This window comes from Periophthalmus magnuspinnatus, chromosome 17 (genome assembly GCF_009829125.3).
Source record: "Periophthalmus magnuspinnatus isolate fPerMag1 chromosome 17, fPerMag1.2.pri, whole genome shotgun sequence".
Taxonomy (NCBI): Eukaryota; Metazoa; Chordata; class Actinopteri; order Gobiiformes; family Gobiidae; genus Periophthalmus; species Periophthalmus magnuspinnatus.
In genome coordinates, this window is record NC_047142.1 from 22831744 (window position 1) to 22858930 (window position 27187).

The 27187-nt window shown below is 39.5% G+C and overlaps 1 protein-coding gene across 1 annotated transcript; it reads right to left on the bottom strand.

Annotated features, from left to right (window-relative positions):
• Nucleotides 1-26719, bottom strand: col15a1b (collagen, type XV, alpha 1b). The gene is made up of 44 exons (XM_033981932.2): nt 26487-26719; nt 26250-26314; nt 11937-12124; nt 11414-11623; nt 11176-11328; nt 10536-10610; nt 10118-10216; nt 9445-9550; nt 9119-9324; nt 9011-9037; nt 8880-8942; nt 8722-8799; nt 8587-8649; nt 8371-8511; nt 8071-8244; nt 7482-7535; nt 7324-7359; nt 7092-7229; nt 6954-7013; nt 6849-6884; nt 6685-6726; nt 6500-6562; nt 6386-6421; nt 6203-6286; nt 6016-6081; nt 5873-5908; nt 5660-5722; nt 5501-5590; nt 5368-5403; nt 5218-5271; nt 5016-5072; nt 4875-4934; nt 4659-4703; nt 3713-3782; nt 3599-3618; nt 3415-3522; nt 3171-3315; nt 2978-3039; nt 2762-2893; nt 2576-2665; nt 2414-2488; nt 2086-2283; nt 1286-1401; nt 1-786 (listed from the first exon to the last, which is right to left on the bottom strand). The coding sequence occupies exons 1-44, from the start codon at nt 26498-26500 to the stop codon at nt 564-566; spliced, it is 3957 nt and encodes a 1318-aa protein (XP_033837823.1). The 5' UTR covers nt 26501-26719; the 3' UTR covers nt 1-563.
• Between the last annotated feature and the right edge of the window lie 468 nt (nt 26720-27187).

Sequence of the window (27187 nt, forward strand, 5' to 3'; positions counted from 1 at the left end):
CAAAAAATATACTTTAAGGACAGAACAGTTTCCTTTTGATGGGACCTACCTACACTAGTAACTGTTATTGCAGTGAATCACATTGATAAAATAAAGGCAGGTTCGGACATACATTGAGGGCTTTACAAATTAGGTTGAACCATGTTAACCTATTTGTAATGATGGTAACACTACAGTAAATATACTTTGTTACACCCTGTGCAAGCCTTGGTCACATAACAAAATGGGAGAGAGGTAATGCATTTTCCAATTATCTATACCATTAATGGACAAAACTAAGCAAGACAACTTAATCTAGCTGCATCAACAAGACAGTGTGGGATTTAATACTGATAATTACACAAAAACTAGGCCTAGATTTCAAAAAAGGAAAAAAAAACTTGGTTGTTAAAAAGTCACTGTAACTCTGTAATGCTATACTTCTACATTAGTAGCCATCTTGAGAAGTGCCCTTTCGCTTTGTCCCTCGTGTCAACAGTGTCATTTTGTACGGTGTATGTGCCTGAATTTGTTGAATAAATGTGGCTTGCTTCATGGAGCTCCATTCTGTCTGTTTTCAGTGTTCAGGTCCTTTTTGGATTATTGTGGCCCACATAGGTGTTCTCTATACAAAGTACAATGTAGTGGTTGGAGCAGGCACGCGTGTGTTGTCCCAGGAGACGTCCAGACTGGAGCAGAGCGGCCTGTCCCGTCACTGCCATATCCGCTGTCCTCCAGGCCTCACAGTAGTTTGTGGTCAGTCTGATGCCCACCGAACTGGAGCCATGCCAAATCAGCTTCTCTGGCCTGAAAAAAAGATAATAATTTAGACTGATAACGGGCCTATTTGCATGCAGTACAAACCTGACCATTGACGATTTCTTTTTTTTTCACTGGTATATTAATCCATGCAATTTCAATAATGCACTTCATCAAAAATACACCTGAATCGGTTCTAGTCCTGGTCTAGTCCAAATTTAGTTCTGATTTTAGTCTCAGTTAAGTCCCAAGTTTAGTCCTGCACAGCCATTTGTCACTAGTCCCACTTTTTCCATTGATGCTATTATATATGTGAGATTTACATAGAAATTATGATTTTATGATTTCTGATGTTGGCACCTATTACTTTTCTAATCTCTCTCTCCCTGTGTTATAAGATTATCTATGATCTTAAATTTCCTGAGTAGTCCCTCCATGTCCCACCATTAACCTTTTTCTACAATGTGTTCAAGTCACACCACTATGCAGTAATCACAATTTCCTAGTTAAGTAGCATTTAATAATAATAATTTAGTCATGTATTCACCATGCAGGGTCAGTCAGAACGTTGCGTCCATCAAAGGAGTAAATGGGGACAGAGGGGTTGAAGACTCCTCCGTTCCCAGAGAAGATGGACATCCAGCTGTCGAATAAGACTTCTCCCTAAGCAGAGACAGACAGGTGAACTCAGCAGACCCTACAGCACTTAACATATCATCTATCAGGACAGCTCAATGTACTGGAACACATTACACAGTCATGTCAGAGGAGAAATACTGCCTCTGCACCCTGCGCCAAGAATCAGACAAACTACATATCTGCTTAGGTCTGTATAGCATATGTACTGGTGACTAATGTTTAACTGTACATCATTTTCCAACTTAACACCTAAAGAATTCAAAAAAAAGTATATTATAAAAGTAAATAATCCTACAATTTTGTCTATGAATATACATCAACAACTTCACTCCAAGGAAAACATCTTTGTACAAATCAAATTGAAACTGGAAGGAAAGAAAAACAGATGCCATACAAGGTAGTCCAATATTTGTGCCAGTTTTCAATATAGGAAATTTCAGGAGACTTCTGCAGAGTTTTAGATAAATAACATTTATAAGAACATATTTCAAATCTTGAGCTTGTTTAAAAGCAAATGGTCAAAAGTGATTATGAATTGAAATAAAAAGGACAACTGTCTGAGGACAAAATGTTCAAACCTCTATGGGTTACAACAGTGTGTTAGATCATCGTGGCATTTGATTCGCTTGATTTTGCGACAAACCAAATTGCAGAACTAAAAAGAAGTACATTATTTACACAAATGCAGTTTCAAAAGTCATAGCTCACCCTCATATTAACCACAGGCATGTCACTGCGGTCTGCCTTTCTAACTACAGTGGCCAGGTCCTGGAGGTGTGAGGAGAGAAACGCTCTGTATGTGGTGGTCAGCCCCATGGAGCGAGCCTGCTGGTAGCACTGGAAGTCTGCCCCCCTGATGCCCCGCATGTCACCCTTCAGAGGTGTGTTCAAAGCAACCAGATGAAGCTAAGAAAGAGAATAAACAAAACAAAGAATGAATGAACACAGCAGTCCAAGTCTTACAGTTAATTTATCACAGTACAGGCCAAAGAAGATTATCTGCTTTGGTTTCTCATACAAATGTTTCTTCACTCACCCCTGGGACCGCGTTGAAGGTCTGTGGCAGCACATTATAGCTGGGCTGGTAGCCCCTGTCACTCTCCTGCAGCTCCTGTGGTGGATATATTAGTTTGTAATGTTAGTAAGGTCTTTTCTTTTGTATTTTAGATATTACTGCACATTGTGACTGTGTGTAAACCTGGCTATGGATCCTAGGAGGTCTGCCCCAGTCCCCAGGTCGACTCAAAGCCTGAGACGCAGCTGAAGGCGAATGGATCAACTCTCCAAGCTGAAACAGAGACATGAAATTAAACACGTGCAACAACCCAGCATACATGTATTATATTACAACAAACAAAAGTAATATCATGAAGATTATTCACACCTGTATTTTTTTCCAGCCGTGGCGTGTCCTGATGTACAGCTCCCCACCCCTCTCTGACACATAGGCCAGCGTTCCCTCTGCAGCTCGGTGGGTCTCTCTGCTCAGAGCGTGGAGGCTCTTGTATGTTGTGATCTGATATAGACAATTATTTTCAACTGCAAAGTTGCAACAAGTATATATTTCTTTAGTGCTAGTCTAGGACAAAAGTCTCTGTACCGGATTTGTATATCCTGGAGTCCCGGGGGGACCAGGGGGACCAGGTGGACCAGGAAGAGTAACTGATGAAAAACATCAACAAGTATGTTTAAATATTTGTTTACCGGTAAATATTTCGCAGATTAATGTTCACTCACACCTTGGTATGTTTGGTACCATGATTCAACAGTAGCCTTGTTTTATTTTTTTTTACCTGATCCATAGGAAAAGGCTGACCCTGGAGGTCCAGGAGGCCCTGGAGGACCTCTTGCACCTGGACGTCCGATCCCTGCAGCACCAGGCAGTCCTGGAGGACCAACAGGACCAGGAGGACCCACCACAGACTCACCCTTTGGACCCTAGGACCACATATGTTATGACCAAAAGTGTTATGACCACATGACCACTCAGATATAAACTGATATAAGTCATATTATGTTTTGTCCGTTAAGACTCACCACCAGTCCTGATCGTCCTGGCAACCCTGGAGGACCAGGAGGACCCATGTCACCCTTCTCTCCTTTCTGCCCTCTGTAGCCCTCCTCACCCTTTTCACCTCGACGCAGCTAAAGACCAAAGATGGTCACAAATAAGTAAATATAAGTAACGCTTTACAATTACTATGAATCACAAACGACTCACCTCGGCTCCATCTGGAAGACCTGATTTACATAAAAATAACCACATGCTGAGTCTTTGACAAACACTATTTTGTTCAGTGATAAAGTACAATATAATATCTAATAATATAATTACCAAATACGGCAGGCTCCCCGGGTAATCCTGCCTCTCCTTTGTCTCCTTTGGCGCCTAGTGAATATGAGCCCTTTAGACAGAGGATTTAATGGATTAATCAGTTGTTCTATTTGAGGCACATGCAGATTTAGATTTACATAAATACAAGTGTTACACACAACTGTTTATTCCCACATGCTCAAAAAAGGACAATTACATAAAGGGGTTGGGTAGATTTGACACTGATGTTATCAAAGAAATTACGAGAGGTCTTATCTCAAAGAGTAACAAAAGTCTTTGGTTCTTGTTGCAAATGTATAAGTAAATGCAAAATGTGTTTTTTTGGGGGGTTTTTTACGTCCATGGAGAGGTGGTTCATACAAATACTACCATACAGTCTACCAAGTTTTTTGTTACTCCAAGACCAAGAGGAAGTATTGCGATGAGAACTTGCCAAAACAATTGTAGACATACATACAATACAGGCAATAAACTTAACCAAAGCAAGAAAACAGACACCTCATCCCACCAGTCCATCACCACAAGAGGATACACCAGAGGAAATCACAAGGCCAAAAGATCCACACCCTTTCACTACAGAGTACATATGAATCTGTCCTCTCTGTAACTTCACTATGACAGATACAGATAATACTGTAAATACAGGAGCAGTACCGTACTGTATCAACTGCATTCACTGCACCTTTTGTAACAATAAAAGGCCAAGAAAAACTCAGCATTAACCAAACAGTCGCACCACGCCCAAACTGTTAATGCCTTGATTGTCTAATGACAAAAGGCCAGAACAACAGAAATGGGTAAAGAAGCATTAGAAGTAAAGGTTAAAGCTGAGACAGTGCTGCGTAGGGCCTGTTAGCTACCATGCGTTTGCACCACACACCCACAGAGCCACACTGACTGGTGCTCCTCTGTAAAGGCCCAGTCAGGTGGTCTGGTCTGGACTTACTCGGCCCGGTTTGCAGTGCGGTCGGGGGCGCACCGGGAACACTGTCTTTAGGATTCAGAGAAGAGCAGTGCAATCAGACTCAGTCATTAAAAATAACTGCAACAAACACATTTTGAGGAATCACTTTATTATTCCCGTCATTTTTATTACTGCTGAGTTTCACCTGCTTCTTCCACTGCTCATAATTACTATGTATTAAAATAATGTGAAACTTACCCCATTCAGCCCAACAATGCTTCCTGGGATTCCAGGTGGGCCAGGAGGGCCAGGTGGGCCCTAGAAATAGAATTTAAACAATACCTCAACTAAAATATTCAGCACAGACAATAAAGTCAGTTTGGCCTTTATGTTCCTTACCGGTGGGCCAGCAGAATCCCCTTTCTCTCCTTTTCTTCCAGGCACACCAGGTCGTCCCTTCAAAGAAAAACAAATGTGTTTATCAATTAAGAGCCTGTTCATTGTTTATTTCAGATATTTGTTAAACAAGGGCAATGCCAGAAGTATCACTGAACATTATTAAGTGCAAACAAAAAGAAATTGATAAGCTACAGGTACTCACTGAACGACCAGGGAATCCATACTCTCCTTTTTGACCTGTTGGTCCAATTGGACCCTGAATATGTGTCAAAAAAAAACAAAAACTTAAAAACCTAAATACATATACAAATGGGTATGTGTTAGTGAATGATTCAAAGAAATATGGACCCACCATAAGTCCAGTGGCACCTGGCAAGCCACGATCACCCTGCACCATCAAAAAAAACAGTACAATTGTAAGTTTTTTGTTTGTTTTTATCTAGTGATGAAATGTAGTAATGAACACATTAAATGAAGTATCTTGCCTTTACTCCCTTGGGCCCGATAGGACCTCTTGGTGATGAAATGATGGATCCATCAGCAGCAATCGTTACTCCCGGTTCCCCTTTCTCTCCCTGATGGGACAAAGACTTGTGTCACCAGAGTGGACTACTTACAACAGTGGGTAAGAGACTGTTTATTACCTTAAGGCCTGGTAAACCCTGAACTCCTTGACTGCCCATGTCTCCCTTTGGTCCCCGAGGTCCCTGAGAAATAATAGTACAATATTCAATATAGCTGCATTTGATCTGACATCTGAATTTAGTAGTAAAATATTACAATAAAATACTCTTATAGAACTATGAAAGCTCTGCTCGGGATACAGAACTATGATACAATAAATGTACAATACTTACAGGAAATCCAGCTCTGCCAGGCAAACCTTCTGGTCCCTGCCGAGTAAGTGAGGCAAGGCAAAGTGAAGTTATTAGTGTACAGTAGCAAGAAAGCTGGTGTCATAGAGTGACCTATGATGTTTCAACCCCATGTGTGTACGTACCACAGGTCCAGGTGGTCCTTTGATCACAGTGAAGTTAAATATCCCATCTGTAACATTGAGGAGTAGCTGTGGAAGCAGAGAGTAGCTGTTAAATGCATTTACTTTGTAGCATTTTTAAAAAGTAAGATAACTTTGTAATTATACATTTATTTCACTTGCTAAGTTTCACAGTGGGGAACAGACTTACATCCTCCATATTTATTATTGGCCCAGGAGGTCCAGGAGGCCCAGGAGGTCCTGTGATACTGAGTCCGTCATTGCCGGGCTCTCCCTATGGGAACAAAGGGGTTAATGCACATAGTTCAAGCATTAATCTGTAGTGTGAGCCAGTGGTCTAGTTTTGTGCCCAATAAGACACAATTACTTTTACCTTTAGTCCTGGACTGCCCTTTTCTCCTTTAGCTCCCTGTAAATGTTTGTAAACATCCAGGCTGTTAGATGACAGAACTTAATGGTAAAACAATGGATCAGTTGGGCATCTTACCCTCGCCCCTGGTAGTCCAGCTGGACCTTGAATACCCATTGGGCCTGTGTCGCCTGGCTCTCCCTGAGTGATATGATGTGGATATTTTATTGAAGTTTAAAGTATAAATGGACTTTTTCTTAAAATTATTCACATATCTTAAGAAGAAATATAAATATATTTAGACAAAGAGAACATCATCAGACCTTTACTGAGAGTCCTGGGGCACCTGGGGCTCCGTCTTCCCCCTGTCAATCAAACAGTTTCTTCTTAACAAAGGAATTATTTATATTTTTTAAGCTCTAAGTGTCACTGTTCAAGTCAATGGACAACATTAATTAAAATACAGCTTATAGTTATCATTTCATACCTTTGGTCCTCTGGGACCGGGTAGACCTGGAGAACCCTGAAGAAAAAGATATATATTGAAAATAGTATATTAAATCTGTGGTAAGAAACAGCGTTTTCTACTAACCTGAGGTCCTCTGAATCCAGCACCAATCAGCATGTCACTCTTTCCTGATCCCTCCATATCCTGAAGCATATGAATGGGTGATTTTACATTACAATATTGTATGCCATGTTAAACTTGACTGATTAGATTCAGAGTTACCTCTACAAAGAACTTGGATCCTGGTAGTCCCGGGGGCCCTGGTGGCCCTGGGGGCCCCGCTGGTCCCCTCTGTCCAGGGGGGCCTCTGGGACCTTCAAGTCCTTTGGCACCAGTGCTGCCTATTAATCCACACTCACCCTACAAAACAGGAGAAGTACATTCATAAATAACATCACCCACTCAATTACATTTTAACTGCTTTTTAAAACTTTTAAAATGTATTCATGTTTACCTTTGGTCCAGGTAAGCCTGCCAATCCTTGGTCACCCTAAGAATAACAGTATCAGTGTTCACACATAGCAGCGTGAGATATATGGTTCACAAAAAAGACAATGTTTTTGCAGTGCAACTATGTTAATACAAATGTTATTTAATGTATGATGAAATTACTTTCTGTCCCCTTTGTCCTGGCACACCCGGAGCGCCATCTTTTCCTGCTGGTCCCTGGAAAACCAGACAAATCAGTCCACAAAGAACCTGCATCAAAGCCAGTGCTGTGTTCATGACCAAGCATTAGTATGAGCCTCATTCCAAAAAGCTTTGTATCTGAGTCAGCAGAACACATAAAGAATTACATTTAATGTTTTCTAAAAAGGCAGACAAGTTCATAGGCCATGTTGCATTTAAGCTTAAAAATAGCTGCAACTGTTATAAGCAAGGTGTATATTCAGTTCAGCCTCGCCTCTTAATTACTTGTAAAATAAAAACCATCATTAAAATAAGTTTGACCAAAGATGAACTGAATTGGAAATGGCAGCAGTAACACTGAATAATGCAAACAGATGAAGTACATCAGTAGCACAAGTAAAGGAGAGAGTGGCAGCCAGTGAAACAACATGGCCACAGATATACAGCCCAAAGCTGAGCATGAAGGCAACATGTTTTTGTCTTTACAAAAATGTTGATACCGCCTCAATGCTAGTTTTGAGTGTAACCTGCCTTTTGTATTTGCTGACAACAGCAAACCAGGACAATATACCTCGCCTGAACCTGAAGTGGACCCAAAGTCAAACTCAGAACTCAAGTCAAAAGAGGATTCAGAACTGAACTCAGAATTGGACCCAGATCCCAGGTCTGAGTCCAGTTCAGGGACCAGCCCTGAGCTCAGACCTGACCCTCCGGAGCCAGAGCCACTAAACCAATCCTCCACAATCTGCAATAGAGCGAAGAGTGGAGACACACGCTGAGAAAAACTGCGGCTGAGTAAATACAGTTCTAATGATCTAATAGTTACACTTAAGTGAAAATGGGCTGCATTGTATTTATGAGAGAAACTTACTGGTATTCCAGGTCTTCCTTGTAAACCGTCTTTTCCAGGGAGCCCCTGGGGTCCACTGTGGGAGAGTCCCTCTGCATTAGGAATTGTGTGGGATGCGGGAGGGCCAGGAGGGCCAGGTGGCCCGGGAGGGCCGGGAGGTCCCTATAAGATAAAACCATTTATTTAATACCACTATATGCTTCTACTGAAGATGAGATGAAGTGAACAAAGATGTACCCTGATGACTTCAGTGTCCATGTCGAGGTCTCCAAATCCAGAGCCCAGTGCATCGTTTCCATACTACAACACAAACACTGCCACTCTCAAATTCAACTATCACACTTTAAGTGCAAAATGTTTTATAATACATACTGGTACACTGCGTGATCTGGGTGGTCCTGGGGGTCCTGGAAGGCCAGGCGGACCAGGCAAACCCACTCCTGGATCTCCCTAAAGTACAGTATATAAAGGATGCTATTCAGGGTACTACATAGTAATGCACTAAACCAGTAGTACTACAGTGGACACACCTTCTCTCCTTTTGCTCCAGCTTCTCCATGTAGGCCTGGTGTTCCCTGAGTCCCTCTTTGACCCTGAAGTGAAATTTAAGATTATAGTTCCATAAAGAAATCAGCAACAAAAAACTGTAAGAAAAACTTACTTGATCTCCTTTTTCTCCTTTGGTTCCCTGAAACATGAACAATGACACAAAAGAAAAACATTAAACTCTCAGTAACCTGATCCTAATCTATACTTTTGCACACAGCACCTGCTCGCCATCTCTCCCTGGAAACCCTGGTAGTCCTGGGGCCCCTGTTGGTCCTTGAGGGCCGCGGGATCCTGGTTGGCCTTTGCCTGGAGCTGAGGAGGACCCAGGGGGGCCAGGAGGACCGGGTGGCCCCCGTGGACCTGGCTCGCCCCTCTCTCCCTTCAGTTTGTGGCCTCCCTCTTCAGTCTCTTTAGTCCTATGAGAATCTGCACAAAACAAAGCACAACATGAAGTTTGTTCAATAACAACAAAATCCATATGACATAACCACCCGCAGTGTGAAAGATTTACAGTTAGTGATATTACAGTGAATTTGGAGGAATCACCTCTTAGATGTTCGGTGCTCTTAGTGGGAGTCATCTCACCAGAGTATCCATCTAGTTTGGACTGCGGGGCCTCAGTGGGTGGAGCGCTCACCGGAACACTGTCCTCCTGTTTAAGATTAATTTAACATCAGTAGAGCTCGACAATACAGAAACTATTTGTAATACTCTGAAGGATAATTTTCTTACTTAACTACACTTCCAACTTAAACAATCCAAGCCTCTGCCAAATTGAAAATGAAAATCTCAACAGAAATGTGACCTTGACCTCTCAATATCTGGGAACATTTATTTTGTTTATGGAGGCAAATTTCTTTTGAAGCTCCAAAGACCCTGATGATTATGAGATGTGGGGTCAGGCTGGTTTCCTCATTGAAGGAGGATGAAAGGCCTAGAAACGCTTGAAGATGGGAATGTTTGGATTGGGTGAACATTGTGCTGAGCATCAAACAAGCCCAACGAATCACTAAAATGCATATGGAGTGGTAGCTGTATACTTTTTGAACCACTTAAGATACCATAACTAATAATAGTTAATTGTATCCAGGGACACAGTAACATATACAAGACAAACCCAGACTTGACCCACTCCACCTACATAATAGTGTAAGAGATAACATCAACATTTCAAATGTAATAGTTTCAATATAAGGAGGAAATAAGTTCTTGGGCCTACCTGTGCTAAGCTGGGTTTTCTTCTCTGTGTGTTCTTCATAATTTCCTCCTCTGCCTCCCTGTCGTCCAAAGAATCATCACCACTGGAGAATCCTGAGGCCTTGAGTCAAACAATTATAATGTAAAATTATTAGAAGGCATTACAAATGTATCCTATGTTTCAGAACCTTTGAAAAATAAAACACAATAAAATACAATAACACAAAAAAAAACTTACATTAAATTACAAACAAGCAAAATAATAATAATAATAATATATATATATATATATATATATATATATATATATATATATATATATATATATATATATATATATATATATATATATATATTTATTTATTTATTTATTTATTTTTTTTAATGTATTTTTTTACCATAAGGGGTGCTGTTGATCTCATAATTGGAGAAATACGTACATAGGGATCATCATCTTCACACTGCTCCTCCGCGGCTCTGGGGTCCTCCCTTATCACAAGCTGCTGAATGGAACCCTGGAAGAAAGTAGAAATAATTATTTCTGATGTAAAAACTAAAACAATTGTTATGCAGAGGTACAGTTTCAACATTTGATTCATATTTAATTGTCACATGCTACAATAACTGTGAGTCATACTGTGCAAAAAAAATGAACTCATTATTAATCATTGGATTTATATAGCACTTTTAAAGATACCCAAAGTACATTACTAATTCACTCAACGGTGATAAGATACTATTTTACAGCAGCAAGGCTGCCCCTCCAACCACCACTAATATACACCATCATACCAGGCAAAGTATCTTGCCTAAGGACACAATGACAGTTTTTCAGTTTTTCAACTGGCACCCTACTGTGCCACCTGGTATTCTCAGTGGTCTCCCATCCAAGTACTAACCAGGCCCAGCCCTGCTTAGCTTCCGATCTAATGAGATTAGGCATACAAGCCAGTATGGCTATATTCACATTAAACCACGCTAACAATCTCACATAGATAAAGTTTAAGTAATTTATGAATGTCAAATATTTGATTAAGCTAGTTTGACTGCTTTGATGGATTCAATCATTTATTAGCTTACCACAAACTTGTCAAGGCCAGTACTTCCTGCGTTTCCAACAAATATGCCGGAATTGTGTGAAAAAGTGAGTGTGTGTGGTCTGCGCTGGAAGGTGGTCCTCTCTGCTTCACCACAGTCCATGTACAGACGCACCTCTTCACTCTCCACAACCAACTTCAAGACACATCACATGGTTTTAGTTATCCATTTGTTGGATTCATATTTAAAATATTTTTAATCTAATATTTTGTTTGCTCACCGTAAATCGCGTCCACTGGTCCGTCATGTGCGGTACAGTGAAGGCAGCTGCTTTTTGACTGTGAGCGGCCTGTTCTCTGTCAGTGTAGTACAGCAGGATGCTCTGGAGGCCCCCGCGCACCGGAGTGAGGGCCAGCCCCAGCTCCACCACCTTCTGCTGGGCATCTGTGATGGCAAACAGCACCCCTCCTCTCGCGGTCGTTGGTCGAATCTGGGTAAAATGACATCTGTCTGGTGTTGCAGTATTCCAGTTAACCACAAGATGGCAGTAGACTGCACTAAACTGCATGATGACGGTTTAACTCATAGGAATAACGTCATCTATTTATTAATACGTGGGTGAAATGACAAAAAATATGTTTTCTTTTTTTATTACAATAATAATGATAATAATAATAATTTTGCAATCCCTCTGAAAAGTGCTTTGTAACTCAAGTATCTTACAAAATTTCTATAGACTATAAAATTAAAACATAAAAGCTTATATCCATTGGAGTTGGTTTTATGAGATAGGTTAAAATTACTGTGACAATGATGGCGAAGTCCCTGTAGAATGGGCCAGGGATAAAAGTCTTGGTGAGCCGGCCGATGTTGGCTTCAGGCCCAAACTTGTATGCTGGAAAACCCTCAAAACCAGGAGCGAAGGAGACAGAGGGAGGAAGAGGGACTCCTATCAACTCAGTCAGGTCCAAGTGTCCTCTGGAGCCTCGTTCTGATGGAAAGAGGGACAGAAAAATAGATTCTTCAAAAGAAAGGCAATATTAAATGTAATTAAAGTATATTATAATATTCTCAAATCTATAGGAGGAATCTAGAGTCAACATTTCCAATACAGTTGCTGAGGTTTGGTGAGGGGCCCTTAGACTTCCCTCTGCCGAAAATATGATTCATTCTGTCCCAAGCTAAAAACGAGAACCCATAAGAAGAATCAGATTCTTATATGTATCAGTTGCTGTATGCCAATTTAAATTGAGCAATATAGCATCTAGTGTAGTGTGGAAAATGTAGCCAATATATGTAGGAATTTCATAAGCTATATTTCTTCCCACTCTCAATTAGCCTGCCATAAAATGCACCAGGGAAATCAAACAAACAAACAAACAACTCCAATAGAAAACCCAATAGTCAGGCCATTATGGCAGAGATGCATGTGAATCCACCTGTCATGATCCTAATTGGATAGATTTGGAGCTGGCTACACTTGAGTGCACTGGTCCACATGGACATAATCCCCGATAACAGACACAACTCCTGACACAAGGAGAGTTCAGTTTGTCTGTGGACACCCGACTTAACCATGCTCTGTAGACAGTAACATAACTGGCCATGAAAACAAAACAAAAAATGTCTTGGTTAGTCTCTCAAACTGATACAATTAGTACAATTCCCCCTCACAGTAATGTCTGTGAATAACGCAGCAAACGATACACAGGTAAACCACAGCATAATAGAGCATGTACATGTTTTAAACAATTATTAACAGACAAAAAAACTCCCAGTTCAGTGGTTTTTGATAATGATTTAGGGGGAGCAATCAGGGAGGGCCATCTGGGCCTGGTGCAGAAATCAGTTTTAAAGCACAAACCAAATAATGATTAATGCTTGGGGATTTGGAGCATTGTGATGAGGTAGTTAAAGATACCTAAAGATAGAGCATTTCCTATAATCAAACAAGTGTGTCTTAAAAAATCATTTGCAATAAAAGTGTGTATTTTGCACAATGGTTTCGAGGGTTCCTCTGATTTGGCCCAGTCTGTAATTAGCTATGATCAGGAATAAAACATGCAGCTGTGTGAATAAAACAGTGCAGAGGAAGTTTGTGCAGGCATGATTATAGTCCACCAATTTAAGAAAAAGTGCAAAGTCATTACGTAATTAGTGGATTCTGCAAAAAATGACTTCTGACCACAGGTTTTTTAGCCATCACTGTAAGAACGTTTGAAAATGAGCCAACATCTAATAACTTTCCACTCTTACTTCTGAACTTAATCCCAGTCATGTGGCCTGATCAGCATGTAGAGACATAATACTATGTGCGTAAACAATAGCATACTCCTGTGCTGGAAGTTTATTAAACCTATACTTCTACCCTGCCATGCTGCACAATATATTGTTGCAAACCGGCTTTGTTCCAATTGGATTTAGTGGAGAGGACATCTGGCGACATCTGCTCTACATACCAGCAGGAACAGAAATAGCCAATCACCCTGCTATTCTTTACAGAGATACCCGAGGCATCAAAGAGTTACACTTGAGATACTGAAGAATATTTGGATAATGGAAGACAACTGCTGACAAATTTATCATAGTGGTGGACCTGTCTAGATCTTCAACTTTCACACATTTGGGATCTAGGTTGCTAGGGACAAGAGAGGACCCTGCTTTTCCTGTAAATATAGACCTTTGGCAACACTCACAATTATATGAAGGCTAGAATCAAAGAAAACACTCAGAAAACTATTCATAACAACCATTCTCTTCCATATTGTCAGAAGAGCCACAAAATACCATGCAGATAACCTCACCTGTGCAAATGTTCTAATTTAATAATTATTTAATAAATGATCTAAATCAACTCCAAAACATGCATATTTTCTCTAACCCAGTAGTCCAGAATATTAACATTAACTATGTGCCTTTACATGCCTGTACCTTTATACTTGTAAACTACAGTCTATTTCTGTAAGATACATCACTTACTTTAATTTAATTTTAAGTGCACTGATACAATCTCTCTAAGAAAGTCATTGTTTCAGTAACTGTAATTTCAATTATGTTTTAAATAACTGTGATTATAATTTTTTTCTATAATTAAGCATCCCTTCTGGATAGCTCCAATGATACTTGAGTGCAGCACGACTCACCACTTTTCCAGTGCTTTAGTGGTTTGTAAGTGTTTTTAGACTTGCTGCTTCCATTGCCCTCTGGAGGTGAGAGCCAGGACTGAGTGGTGCTCTGCTCAGCCTTTGACACGGTGAGGACGGCCGGACTCTCTGTTTGCATGCTGTTCCAAATTGCTCCCCCAGTCACCTGCTCCTCTACCCCCCAAATAGTAGTCTGCTCTGGGTCATCCAGGGTGCTGTTTGATGGAGAGAGAGTGGAAGCGAAAGGAGGAGAGGTGGTAGACTTGGCTTTAGGGTTGGCCCAAATGAAGGTCCACCACTGGGATTGTACCGGTAAACAGAGTATGAAGAAGACAGCAAAGAAAAAGCTGAAAGATGCCATCTTCTAACACAAAATGCTCCTTATTTAGCAAAAATTTTGACAACCACAAGCCAGCATTAGCAGCTCAGGATGCATCCAAGATCTCCAAAGTTCTCCAAAAGTCGAAATCCCCACATCAGTAGCTGCCAGGAATCTCCAAGTCTTGAGTTTTTCTATATGTTCCCTATAGCTTTATTGTCCCTTTCCACATTTGGCATTGGTAGCTGCCTGCCATCTCATTCCCTACTCTGCCCATGTGTAATTACCGACTCCCCCTCTGGCCACAGCACACTTGATTTTCTCTCCCTCTTTACCCTCAGATGGTAGATTAGAGAGGCCATTCACCACTCCTCCCTTGTCTTCCTCTTCTCACACCTCCTACCATGTACCATGCGGCCGGCCCACTTTATGTCTGTGTGCACATATATGCAACAGTATTGTTAAAATAAACACACTTTGCTATCACAATACATCAAATAGCGTATACAGCTCAGTATCTATCATAGTGATTAGACCTTATTGAGCAAACTTTACAACCTAAAGGATACTGGCTTCTACTGTTTTGAATAATTTCTTTGGAATAGTTAGTTAATTAATTTATCGTTAAATAGGCTACAAAATGACCAGTCTATAGCTGCCAATTCAATGGACTGAATGAGGTATTTATAAAGTGATCTATAAAGGGCGGATGTTCCCTTGGCCAGTACATGGGCGACTGGGAGAGAGGCCCCTTATGACAAAGAGCAGCCTGTTCTGTTGCATTGTCCCTGACTAAATGTTTGGTGAGGGGCAGGATAAGGGCTGCAGTGCGGCTGAAGATGGGTCAGTGGAGGGAGTTTTATTTACATGGACCATGAGGCGGCCTACACAAATGATAATAGAGTTTATTATAGAGAAGGCTATAACAGGTGCTTTGGGAACGTTTAAAATAATTATTATCAGTTCTTGCACATTGTCTATTAAAGGTCATTAAAAGTGATGAAGCTCATTTCAAACTGAGCAAAGAACTTCAAACACTTTTAATCCCCAATGGATTTCATTTCTATCTTGACATTAACTAGTTTTGTGTTGTCTCTGCTCTAGTCTGTGTAGGTTAATTAGCAGTTTAAAACATGTAGCCACAAACATAAAACAGATACTTCACTGTCAACACAGGCCTTCCTACACAAGAGTGTAAATAGCATAGGCACGTTAGACCTAGTTTGTCCATGAATGTGTTGCCGTAGACCCTGTGTCTGATAAAGATGAGGTATAATCTGCAATGGTAAAATTTAGGAAAGGGATTGGCCTCGTTGTCTTTAATGTAAAGCAATGTCAACATTTGTAATGTTACGTGGAAACAGTGACGAGGAAATCGCTAACTTTGGCATAGCCGCTGTTTGTTTACTTTTCGAGACCTGTGGATGGAGATGGGTCACGTGACGGTCCTCCTGGCAGAGGGCTGCAGGTTGTGTCCTCTGGGTGGAGGTCTGCAACCAGATCCCTCTCAACCTGTGTGCTGCCCCGCGCGCCAAAACGCACACGTGAGGTAAGCGCGCGGAGGTAAGCACGCGGCAGGCTGCTGTTAATACTGTACAGATGTATGTGTATGTAGTTTACAAGTTTAACATCATTATAATATTGAATGTGTGAATGTTCTAATGTGATCAAATGAATTATTTATAATGCTAACGCTATTTTATGTTTGGCATTTGCCCATTAAAGCCCTAAAACAACAAGCAAAGTCAAGCCTATCATAAATATTTTGATAGGTAGTTTATGATTGGCCTATATTGAATGAATATATATATATATATATATATATATATATATATATATATATATATATATATATATATATATATATATATATATATATATATATATATTTTTTTTTTTTTTTTTTTTTTTTTTTTTTTTTTTTTTTTCCCCCTATAGGTCTAGTGTGCAAGTCTGACCTAAATGTCCTAGCTTCGATGGTCCCATTACACATCAAGGGAGAGAGTCCAAGACAAGGTAAACTAATGGAGCAGATGATAGGTTTAGGCTTTTGGGAGAGGGAAGTACCCTGAGGGAGCATGATTAGTGATGGATTAACCAGGGATCAGTGGTTGTGAGACAGGTCAGGGTGAGAAGCTCGGGGGTCCAGGAAGAGACACATGGGGGGCAGCCTTAATGCCTCCCCCCAAGTGAGATGTAGCATGTCAGACACACGCAACATCAGCAGTGCAGGTATGTCTGCTATGTGGCCTACTGTAGCTTCATACTCTGAGAAAACAATGAGCATTCACTTGGTCCGATTAACCCTGATGTGCTGGGGTCCCCTCTGTCTGTGGTGATTAGGAAATTGACAGGTCTTAAAGTTTAAACACACATGGGCTTTTAGGCAAGATGCAGGTGCAATTGGTTAGTTACACAGGGCTTTTAGGGTTTAAAACAATTAAATATATCTTTGTACTGTTTAACATTGAATTTGAGTTGGGATAGTATGGAACGTTTCAGGAATATATTGAAGCAGACAATAGACTTGGATCTCAGCTTTCACCCTCTTTCTCTCTCACACTCTCTGATTTATAAACTGCAACTGGCCTAACTAACACTACGAGATAAACAAAACATTTTCCAAGGTTGGCTACTGCATTGTAACAAATACACTATAGTGTAATAATATTGAACATACCGTAATTTACTCAGATGTAATTTACTCTTTGGCGATACTATGTTTGCATGTGTTACCACTGTTGCTTTTCAAATTGTACTGCTGCTGAATTGTTATAATAGAATCATCATTGATATTGCTGGCAGACAACAAACCATAGGATGAACCTCACAAGGGCCTCTGGATTCCAGGAAGAGTAACCTCTTCACCCTTCACCTCTCTCACTTCCTGCTCTACCTTCCAGCCGCTCTGCCATACTCTTAATTGGTTTACTGTCATTGCCATTAGGCCTGTAGATACTGCAAATGTATTCACCCAAATAATATGCACATTAAATTTGAATCTGAAACTTTTTTCATTCAATTTCATGGGTCTTCTCTCTAGACAAGAGGCTGTCCCCTAGGAGACCGATGGAAAACATTTCTACTCTGGCTCCACATAGTGGTGAGTAAGGATATTGCAAATGATATAATAGGCTAGTCAAATAGATGACACAATTATTATTATGCCTTGTATAGTCTAATGCCCATCTAAAGATAGCTTCATATGACTTAAAAAATATTTTAAATGCACAAAAATATCCATCTACTTAATACACCCTTTGGGTTTGCTAATCAGAGCGAAAGAAGTTTGGCCCACAGACCAAAAAGTGTGTGCCAAACCAAACAGGAACTCAATTATTCAGCAATGCAAACTACTAACCTTGTTATATCAAACATTTAGAAGACAAAATAATATTTTCTTTCCCAGTCTTTTAGTGACAAACTATGTTTTGTGATTCAGCATAATGATCTGAGTTCTGGGTAGAACAGACCAAATATGTATATTTGCATACATAAGTATTATTGAATCTTTAATCTTCATGTACTCCTTTAAATAATTACTAACATAAACATTAAATTGTAATTCTTGAGAAAGAAACCAGTTGCATTTCTAAATGGAACATACTAATGAAACAGTTTCCAAACATTATTCCTTTGCAGGACTATTGCTTACTAAACATGACTAATATAAGGCCACTCAATCAAATGTATCTGATGCCTGCAAACCTCTGATTGTAAAGTGTGGACTTTGCTTTCCCACAGTGATGGTGAGTGGCGTATCTTCTGATCTGTCTGCCTTAAACATGGTGGGCGGGCTGCAGGGGTCAACAAAGCAGAGCTGTTCTCATCTCAGGTGAAGCCCAAACAGCAGCAAAAGCCTCGAGGCCCAACTCCTCAATGAAGTCAGTGTTGGTAAGTAGTAGATTTATGCACCTCCCCCTGTCCTCTACACATACTCTTCTTCCCCCTGCTCCGAAATGTGTTTTTATTTCATATTTCTAGGCCATGTTCACTCAGGAAATAATCTTGAGGGACAAAAATGAGTGAAGACGCCCAGTCATTTGGGTCAGTGCCTGTTTAAGTTCATATAGGTAGAATTAAGGTTCAAACTTGATCTCGTGTGTAGTCGCTGACCTTTACATGATTCATTCATGTGACAGAGGCTAGTTTAATTTCCTGAAATCAACTTCATTAATTGTCAGTTCAAAAAAACACCCACTATAGCTTTACATGTATGCTTTTTTGACTACAGTCACATCTATACATTGAACAAATTTATTTTATTAGAGAATTAAGTTGGTTAAATCAAACCTTTGTGTCAACCTTTAAAGCATGCCAGTAGATAAGGAATGTCTGGAATCCCTAAAACTATGTTGAGTGGACACGGGCACAAATGGGTCACAGGTAGATCCAGTTACCTTGAGTGTGGTTAAATGGGTCAACTTCTGATGGTAAAAGTTAGCGATTGTGACCAAGCCTATATATCTTGTCAAATATTAAATACAACTAACTAAAGGGGAAAAAACTAAGACTATTACATTGAGTGAACCTACTCCCTAAACAATCTGCTTCTTGAAAAAGTCAAAACAAGATATTAGGGAAAAAAGCAAAGGGCAATTAGTGGCCTTAGAGGTAGTAAATGACCTCAAGGCAAGGATTAGCCAAAAGGAGATTAACTTTACCTGGGCGGGCCTAATATTAAAGGTGTTCCTATGTAACGTTTCTCTTTAGGATTTTCCATATTATGACATTTACATATCAGTATAGAATTCTTTAGTTTTTTTTTACCCCCCCAAAATCCTTTCTTACAGTGAGCAGGGTCATTTCTCTACAAATCTGACCTGTAACTTGGCCTGATGGAGCCAAGTGCTTATCTCCATGAAGATAGATAAGTTAAATACCATACTGTGAAACATTCTAGGTAAAGCAATGACATCTTTTTGGACACAGGCAGGCAGTGTACCCTTCTCCAATAAAGTTCCACAGTGCACCTTTGGAACATTGCTACTATCATCAAACATAGTATAAAAAGTATCATTTCTGAGAGACAATAGATTAGACTGACCTAAAGTTAGAAATATTTTTACGTATATTAAAAGAAGCTAAATTGGTTCAGATTGGTGATACTTTATCCCTTATGTAAAAGTAGTTTTGGATAATGATGGTGGTTGGCTTCTAATAGAGAAGTCATGAGTCTGATGTTTACATAGCTCCGGATGGACACACAGCTGAGTGGCCATAATCAAGAATGCGGTGTGGTCAAAATTCAGTTTATCAGACTATCCACTTCACTTAAATCATTTCCCCGTCTTAAGAGCCACTGTCCACTTCAAAACGTGAGTACTGAATGCCCTCCTGTCCTTTACTCAGAATGACCTTAGGAGGATGCTATCCAAACACATGCATTGGATTAGGCAAACATACTAAACATGATTATGACTGTCAGAATGCACATGGCTTAATTGCAAATAGGCAAATGTAGAGAAATGTATAAACAAGATTATTGTGGCAATTACAAAATAGGTGTATCATGTATGTAAGGTTCATGGTGTTAAGATGTGGTATCTTAACACCATGAACCCATTCTTATCCAGATATTACATAAACAGTTTCTTGCTATCTTTAGGGATGCGCCAATAACGATACTAATATAGAATATTGACCCAACCCAGAAAAAAGGCTGGATCAGGTATCGAAGTATTAGTTCAGCCCCTATTAGGTTCTATAAATGAATGTCATTTGTCTGGATTATGGAGATTTAGGATACATGCAGACTTCAGACACTACTTTTAAACATTCTTTCACTCAGCCCGCCATTTCATAACAGGTGATGAATTTTAAAACCCATCACTGTTCTCTATATGCAAAAGTGAGTTGGCCATTACACTGTTAGAAGAGAACAACCCTGTATGAAATATATTTACAAGGGACTACTTCATAGACTGCCAGTATATCTCATTTGCTTGTTAATCATTAATATAGGAGCATTTAATAGAGGATCACATGAGTGTATACGTCTAATGACTAGCTGCACCAGAGCTGAGATGGAAAAATGGCTTTTGGTTGTTTTGCTTCACAAAAATGGAATTTAGTTCAAGGACAAAATTACATACTTTGGTTCAACAAGTGCAATTTAATAATCTGGGAACAAATCTCTATAGTCACACCTACACCTCTTTTTAATGTTTTAAATGAACTTATGTACTTTGTTTTGTTTGTTTTTTGTTTGTATTTTTTCTGTATTTGAACAGGGCACTCATGGAAAAGACAGTTAAGTGCTCTCATAGGGCTCTCCCTGTATAAATAAAGATAAATAAATAAAGAATATCTCATAATGTCTAAATGTTTATTTACAAAACTGTTCTGTGGTTACTTAAATAAATAATAATTTGGTTGTGTTTTAAGGAAATAAAGGTTGTCTTTTAAGGAAATAAAGGTGATTACCATCCTCTGTGCTGGTATCGTTTGATTTTCGATATCTGCAAATACCAACTCCAAAATATCAAAGTCTGTATCAGAACCGATAAAGCTGCATGTTTAATTACCATCTGAATTTCTCCACCGTGAGATCAATTGAGTTTCAGGTTATTTGAACAACAACCATCTGAGCGTTACAGTTGAACTCCTGCCTCTAGGCGCACACACATCTCAGTGACTGACGGACACACAGTTCAGATAAAAGAGGATATTGTGTGGAGCTGAGGGAGGTCAGAGGTGGACATCTGCAGTGGGACAGTTTCCATTACATCAAGTGTCCTTGGGCCTGGTCAATCCTCGGGTCAGTCCGGTACCTAACTCCCCTCTTCAGCCCAGAGAAATCAGACATTTTACACACCATTACTTCTAACCCTCTAGCCCCTACTGTGTAACATAATTTTCACAATAGCAGTCAAATTTTTAATAAACATTTTTAGGCGAAAAAATTATAATCATAAGATGTTCTCAATTGTTTTGCTCAGTTACTCAACAAGTGTGTCATAGTAACATACACATTTTTATCTGCAAAAGGGATGTCAAGATTATTCAGTTAGTCAATAATTCTGATTATTCAGGTCACAATATGAGTGAGGACAAAAATAAATATCTGTGAAAGATTTAGAAGCAAAAAAGGGTCATTTCAATTCAACCTATTACATACTAAAGAAATGATAATGCAATAGACAGTGTGAATGAGAGAAAATGAAGGATTTTAGTGTTGCTAATGGTTTCCGTTATCTTGAATAATCTAAAAGGCACAATGCTTCTTCTCTCAATAATCATAACACTAAAATAGTATGTTGTGATATTTCTATCACAGTGTGCAGTGTGCTTTAGTAAAAAAAAACAAATTTAATTGCATTTTCTCATGTCTCTACTTTATGAATGCATTATGTGATTCTGTGTATTTCTCTTCCCAGTGCTTCTCGTCTATGCAGTCTGCTCATGGGTGCCTTACTGGAGGTGTTTGCCCAGCTGCAAGTGTTGTCCTGAGAGTAAACAACCTCCTCCAATACGAATGGTAATGACTCTGAGACACAGTAAAGAGCTAATCTATTTCCTCATATGAGCCTCAATATAATGACGTCTGAATGCATGCGTTGTCATTGTGAACAGTGGATTGGGTTCTGGGATGTGCTGCTGACCTATGATGTCATCCCAGTTTGTCTAGTGCGAGTGGGCTGCATTGTGTTTGACATTTGATGTGAACTGAGACAGGAAAATGTAACCTCATATTTACAGTTGGTTTGGCAGACAACCATCCTCCCACCAGAGCAACACAACAAACACTGCTACTGTGCAAAGCTGCTAGAGAAAAATGCACTTTAAATATTGCTTTTAAATGTACCATGTCTGTAATAGGGTAATCAGGAGTGAAAAAGTAACCAAAAACCTGTTGTAGAGTTAGATATGACTTTTTATTACAACTGCCTACAACTATTACAACATATTTATTAGCTGATATTACTACATTTACTGGGCTACTACCAATTCTACTATTACTGCAAGAACTATTACTATAGTTCTATATTTTCCACTATGCCTGAATTACAATATGTGTCTCCTGTTACTGTACTACATTATCTACTACGTTGCCACCACAACAATTACTTATTACTCTCATCAGTAATACCTAAAATTCTGTGCCTTTGCCATTTTATTTGATTTTAGCTGTTAAGTCAATGGTAATACAATATATTTAACTATTTCTTGTAGAACTTATTTAAAAAAATGTATAATATTTTGAAACAACAGTCATAAAACAAGGACATAAAATAGTCAAAAGAGTCAATATTGCTGTAGATAAAACTGGGTTTGTAGTAGCGATATATTTTTGTCTAACAGAGTGTTCTTGTTCGATGATCTCACTGATATCACACAGACACAATAGTTTGGATTCATACTCAGCTTTTTAGCAAGTAACCATGGCAATGATGCTTCCAAACACCAACAGCCAGACCTCGAGACACTTCCAAAGATCCTCTTAAACCAGGTCAACGCTTTTTGAATATTACTTGAATTTCCCATGGCTGCTAAACACTAGTCCCTTTCTTTGCGTATTATAAACTGAGCTAGAGCATACGGTTAGGAGAAGAACATGATCTCAGTGACATCACGGAAAACGTTGCAAATAAAAGTCTAAAAACCCCTAACAAGAACCCCCTCCTTTTTTTTATTCAGACTTTCACTGACTGGCATTTTTCCTATTACAACGTCATAGAGGTATCCATTATGCACTCACTATGACACCTTTTTACAGTTGCCCCATTGTGCCCAATATTGTTCAAATCAAAGTCAGTGTATCATTCAATGGGAACATTCCAGACAGGACACGGTGGCTGCAGAGAGAGGGTGGCCAAACCTCAAACCACTTTGGACATTAGAGGTACAAGCACTTTCATATACCTCTCAACGGAGCGGCTTCATAAACAGAGCTAACAGTTTTTATATTGGAAACTCCATTTTGAAGTCTGCCACTTGAGTTTGTAGTTGTTAGCAATGGTGTTGATAGCCTATATGCAAAAAGATTCTATTTGGATTTGTTTAAGAATGAAACTATGGCTGCTTGGATAATTGCAATCTGCAGACCAAATGTCGCGTTTCCTTATCACTCTTTTCTCTTGAACGTTTCCCAGGACATTTTTAAATGTGCACTGTGTATTTTTTCTTTTAATTCCTCAATCACTGTCAGAACAATCTATTTCCATTCGATTTTTTCCAAGCTCACTCCATCTGTGCAGCTGAATATTGGTAGTATGCATGCTACTCCAGTATAGTGCAGATTTGTATTACACTTAGACCACTGGTGATAGTTGGTAGTAGACCAACCGTATTGTTGTTTTGCAACCGTAGTGTTGTTAAGAAGATTGTCGTGCTATTTTCAATTGCCAAATTGGAAGTCTGTGAAGTACAACTTATTACTGTATTCTCTACATGACATGGCATGAGCATTTACCTATGTTTAAAAGAACTTGCAGCCTTCAGTTTAGACCCTGTTACAGTAGACAGGACAGTGTCTCTAAAACCAGCCAGACACCCACTGAGCTCACTTCACAATTCGTTATATTGGCTAAACATGGGACCTTTTCAGACCTACTCATGCAATGGCAAATACAAAGTGAAGCTTCCGGGCGACAGAAATATTAGGTATGTTTTTAGGACGAGGTGAAGTTTGGAGAATGAAAATATTAAGAAATGTCTTTTTTAGCAGTGGTTTTGGGAGTGATCAAAACTGCAACAGGAAGGTGGGCAGACTGGTGTTTTCTCATTAAATAGTGGGGGAGAAATTGTTGTGCTCTATATGAGATAAACTTGGTCCTTGAGAATAAAATGTAACATAAAGAAGAATAGAGAAGTGATAAAAAAGGCATTGCTGTGTGGTTTACAGACCTGGGGAAGTTGGATAGTGTGGATGATGGCTCAGATTTGATAAAACTAGAGTTACGAAGGCTGAGACGAGTAACACTAAGACAACATGAACACACAACAAGACAGTGAACTACACTTAAAGAATGGGATAGATTATATGGGAAAGAAGTTAAGTTACCATGGTGACAGTGAGAATGGGTTTGGCAAAAGTGATGCTACTAGTTTGTTAGAATGTGTAGTTTTGGCTGTACCAAAATTTCTTTCAAAATATTTGATTAGTTAGAATCCAAAAGTTGTCTCCATGGAGATATTATTGCTTTGTTCCACAACATGCCATCTATCTAACTTACATTCATTCAGTTGCATGTGCATGCATTCATACTGTCTTTGCATCACCTGCTTGTCTATATGGAAATAGATATTTTTATGCCATACTCTGGAACATTCCAGGCAAAGCAAAAACATCCCTATTGAGTCATGAACTGGGTGAACCCTCCATCGAGAATGTACTTAAGATATTAAGTAAAGATATTATTAAACTCATTTCCAAATTTCCATGTTTAGTAGTTGCTTGTGGTGCTTAAAAGATTATGCTCAATACATAGCAGTCATTGTTGCATTACCATAACCAACCATTACCATCATTCACTTCCATTACTTACCTCTCTTCAACACAAAAAGTGCTGTGAGAACGACATTGCGTACACTTGTGCTTCAAAGCCACACCCCCACCGCCTCCCCTGTCCATCCCCAAACTCGATCGCACCCAAACAACAAGTGCAGAGTGGAGAGGAAACGTGTGCAGACATTAGCATTCAAACTAAACATTGGACTTCTCACCATGGTGCAGCGTTTGACTAGTCTGCCTCCATCTTCCACACACACACCCACAACCACACAGCATATAAAAGAGACAGAAGGAGGACATGTTACTAAATAAACACATCCGCAACTGTCTCGCCCTCCCATAGAGCTGAATAAGAAAGGCAACACAGCAGGAAGTGGCTGACCATGGCAAAGGTGTGAAAATGGAAATGCGTGGAGGATCTATCCTTCTTAATGGGAGGGCATGACCAGTGAGATTCAGGGCATGTCAGTCTATTGTGATTCAAACAGATAATTGATGCGTAGGAGCAGTTAACAAGCTGCGGCCTCTGGATGTCCTCGGGAAAGCTGGAAAACTATTTTTGACACGTTCCCAAATGTTGATTCAGATTTGGAGAGTGCTCATTTGCATCAATTTGAGACTACAAATCATTAAATCTCTCGTGTACTATTCACAATCAGTCATTTAATGCAAGCAAAACCCATATTAGTCCTATTATCTAAATGCGCTAGCCAGTTTCTACTGCTGATTAATTTTCATTGCACACATGCACACATATATTCGCAGAAAGTCACAGCACTGACTGTCGTATTAGCATTGACCATCGTTATCTAGATTCTTTTGTTGGGGTCAAAAGTTTTGCTCTATGAAAACTAAATTGATATGTGAACTTTGTAGCATCTGTCATGTAAGGACAACCTGTTTCAGCAATCAAATCAGTCTGCTGCAGTATCTCACATGATTCTACATAGGAGCATCTTTGAGAACAGACATGTCTCAAATGTTGAATTAAACCATTGCCTTAATATGTTAAGTTAATTTCTCATTCATCCAGAAGTTTCAATTTCAAACAGCCCAGATGGCTACCCTTTTCTACCATTGTCTCAATATCTTCAAAGAATATTACTAAACCATGCATATACATCAATGTCCAAAAGTAGAACATCAAACATATGACCTAGTCTTATTCATTGAGAAGTAGCAACAGTGTGAGTCTAACCTTCAATAACCTGCAGGGCAGTCCCCAGTGAGCACAGCAGGACAAGGTGCAGGGTGTGGGACCACCTGAGGGACAGCACATCACAGACAGAAAGAGTTCAAACTTTTACATCTTAAAACAACTTCATTCATAAACAAACACTGCATTTTAAAGGAAGGTGTATAGCATATTAGATGTGTAGTAATGAAACGCTGTGTATAATAATATTATAGAGATTAAGTATGTGGTTCGACTTACCCCTGGTTGTTCATTTTCCCAGTAAGAGAAGTTATAATCCAGATTTGAGCTCTAAGTGCATGAGTGTATGATGGGATTGCAGACCGTGGCAGTGCAGACCTGAAGTCAGGCTAAACTTCTCTCCCTCTCTCTCACTCTCCCTCTCGCTCTCCCTCACTCTCTCTCTCTTTCCCTCTCTCGCTCTCCCCTCTAGATGTGTGCCTGTGTCCCAGTACAAAGACCTCCTCAGTTTGGAGCTGGGTGACTCTGAGCCCACAACGTTTGGGGAAATTTGAGTCTCTTGAAGGGAAAAAGCCACCCCTCCCCTCGCTGCCCTGTGGACCCTCTCTCCCAATTTGCTGCTGCCAGAAGGTAATTTAAATACATGTATAATAATGAAGCTGGAGGTACAGTCATGAGGAAATATATCTTCTAGAAAACATATAATGATGACATTTATCTTACATGATAAAACAAGGAAATGTCTTATCTTCATATTGGGGGCAAATAATTTAATTCAGAAGGGGAATTGGGGCCAAAAGCAACTAAATGCAACTAGACATGTCCAAGCAAGTAAACAGTTTTAAAATATATTTTACCATTCAATTTAAAACCAGAATAGTTACATTGGCATTATTTGTCAGAATTGACTAGTTTTTATTGTAGCAGTGAAGAATTTGTAGTAAATGGTAATAACAAGAAGAGTATTAGATCTAGAAGTA

Coding starts and splice junctions, on each gene's coding strand:
- col15a1b (XM_033981932.2), bottom strand. Junction 9,038..9,118: donor CAGGGAGAGATGGCGAGCAG/GTGCTGTGTGCA, acceptor TTCATGTTTCAG/GGAACCAAAGGAGAAAAAGG. Junction 7,536..8,070: donor CCACTTCAGGTTCAGGCGAG/GTATATTGTCCT, acceptor CTGGTTTTCCAG/GGACCAGCAGGAAAAGATGG.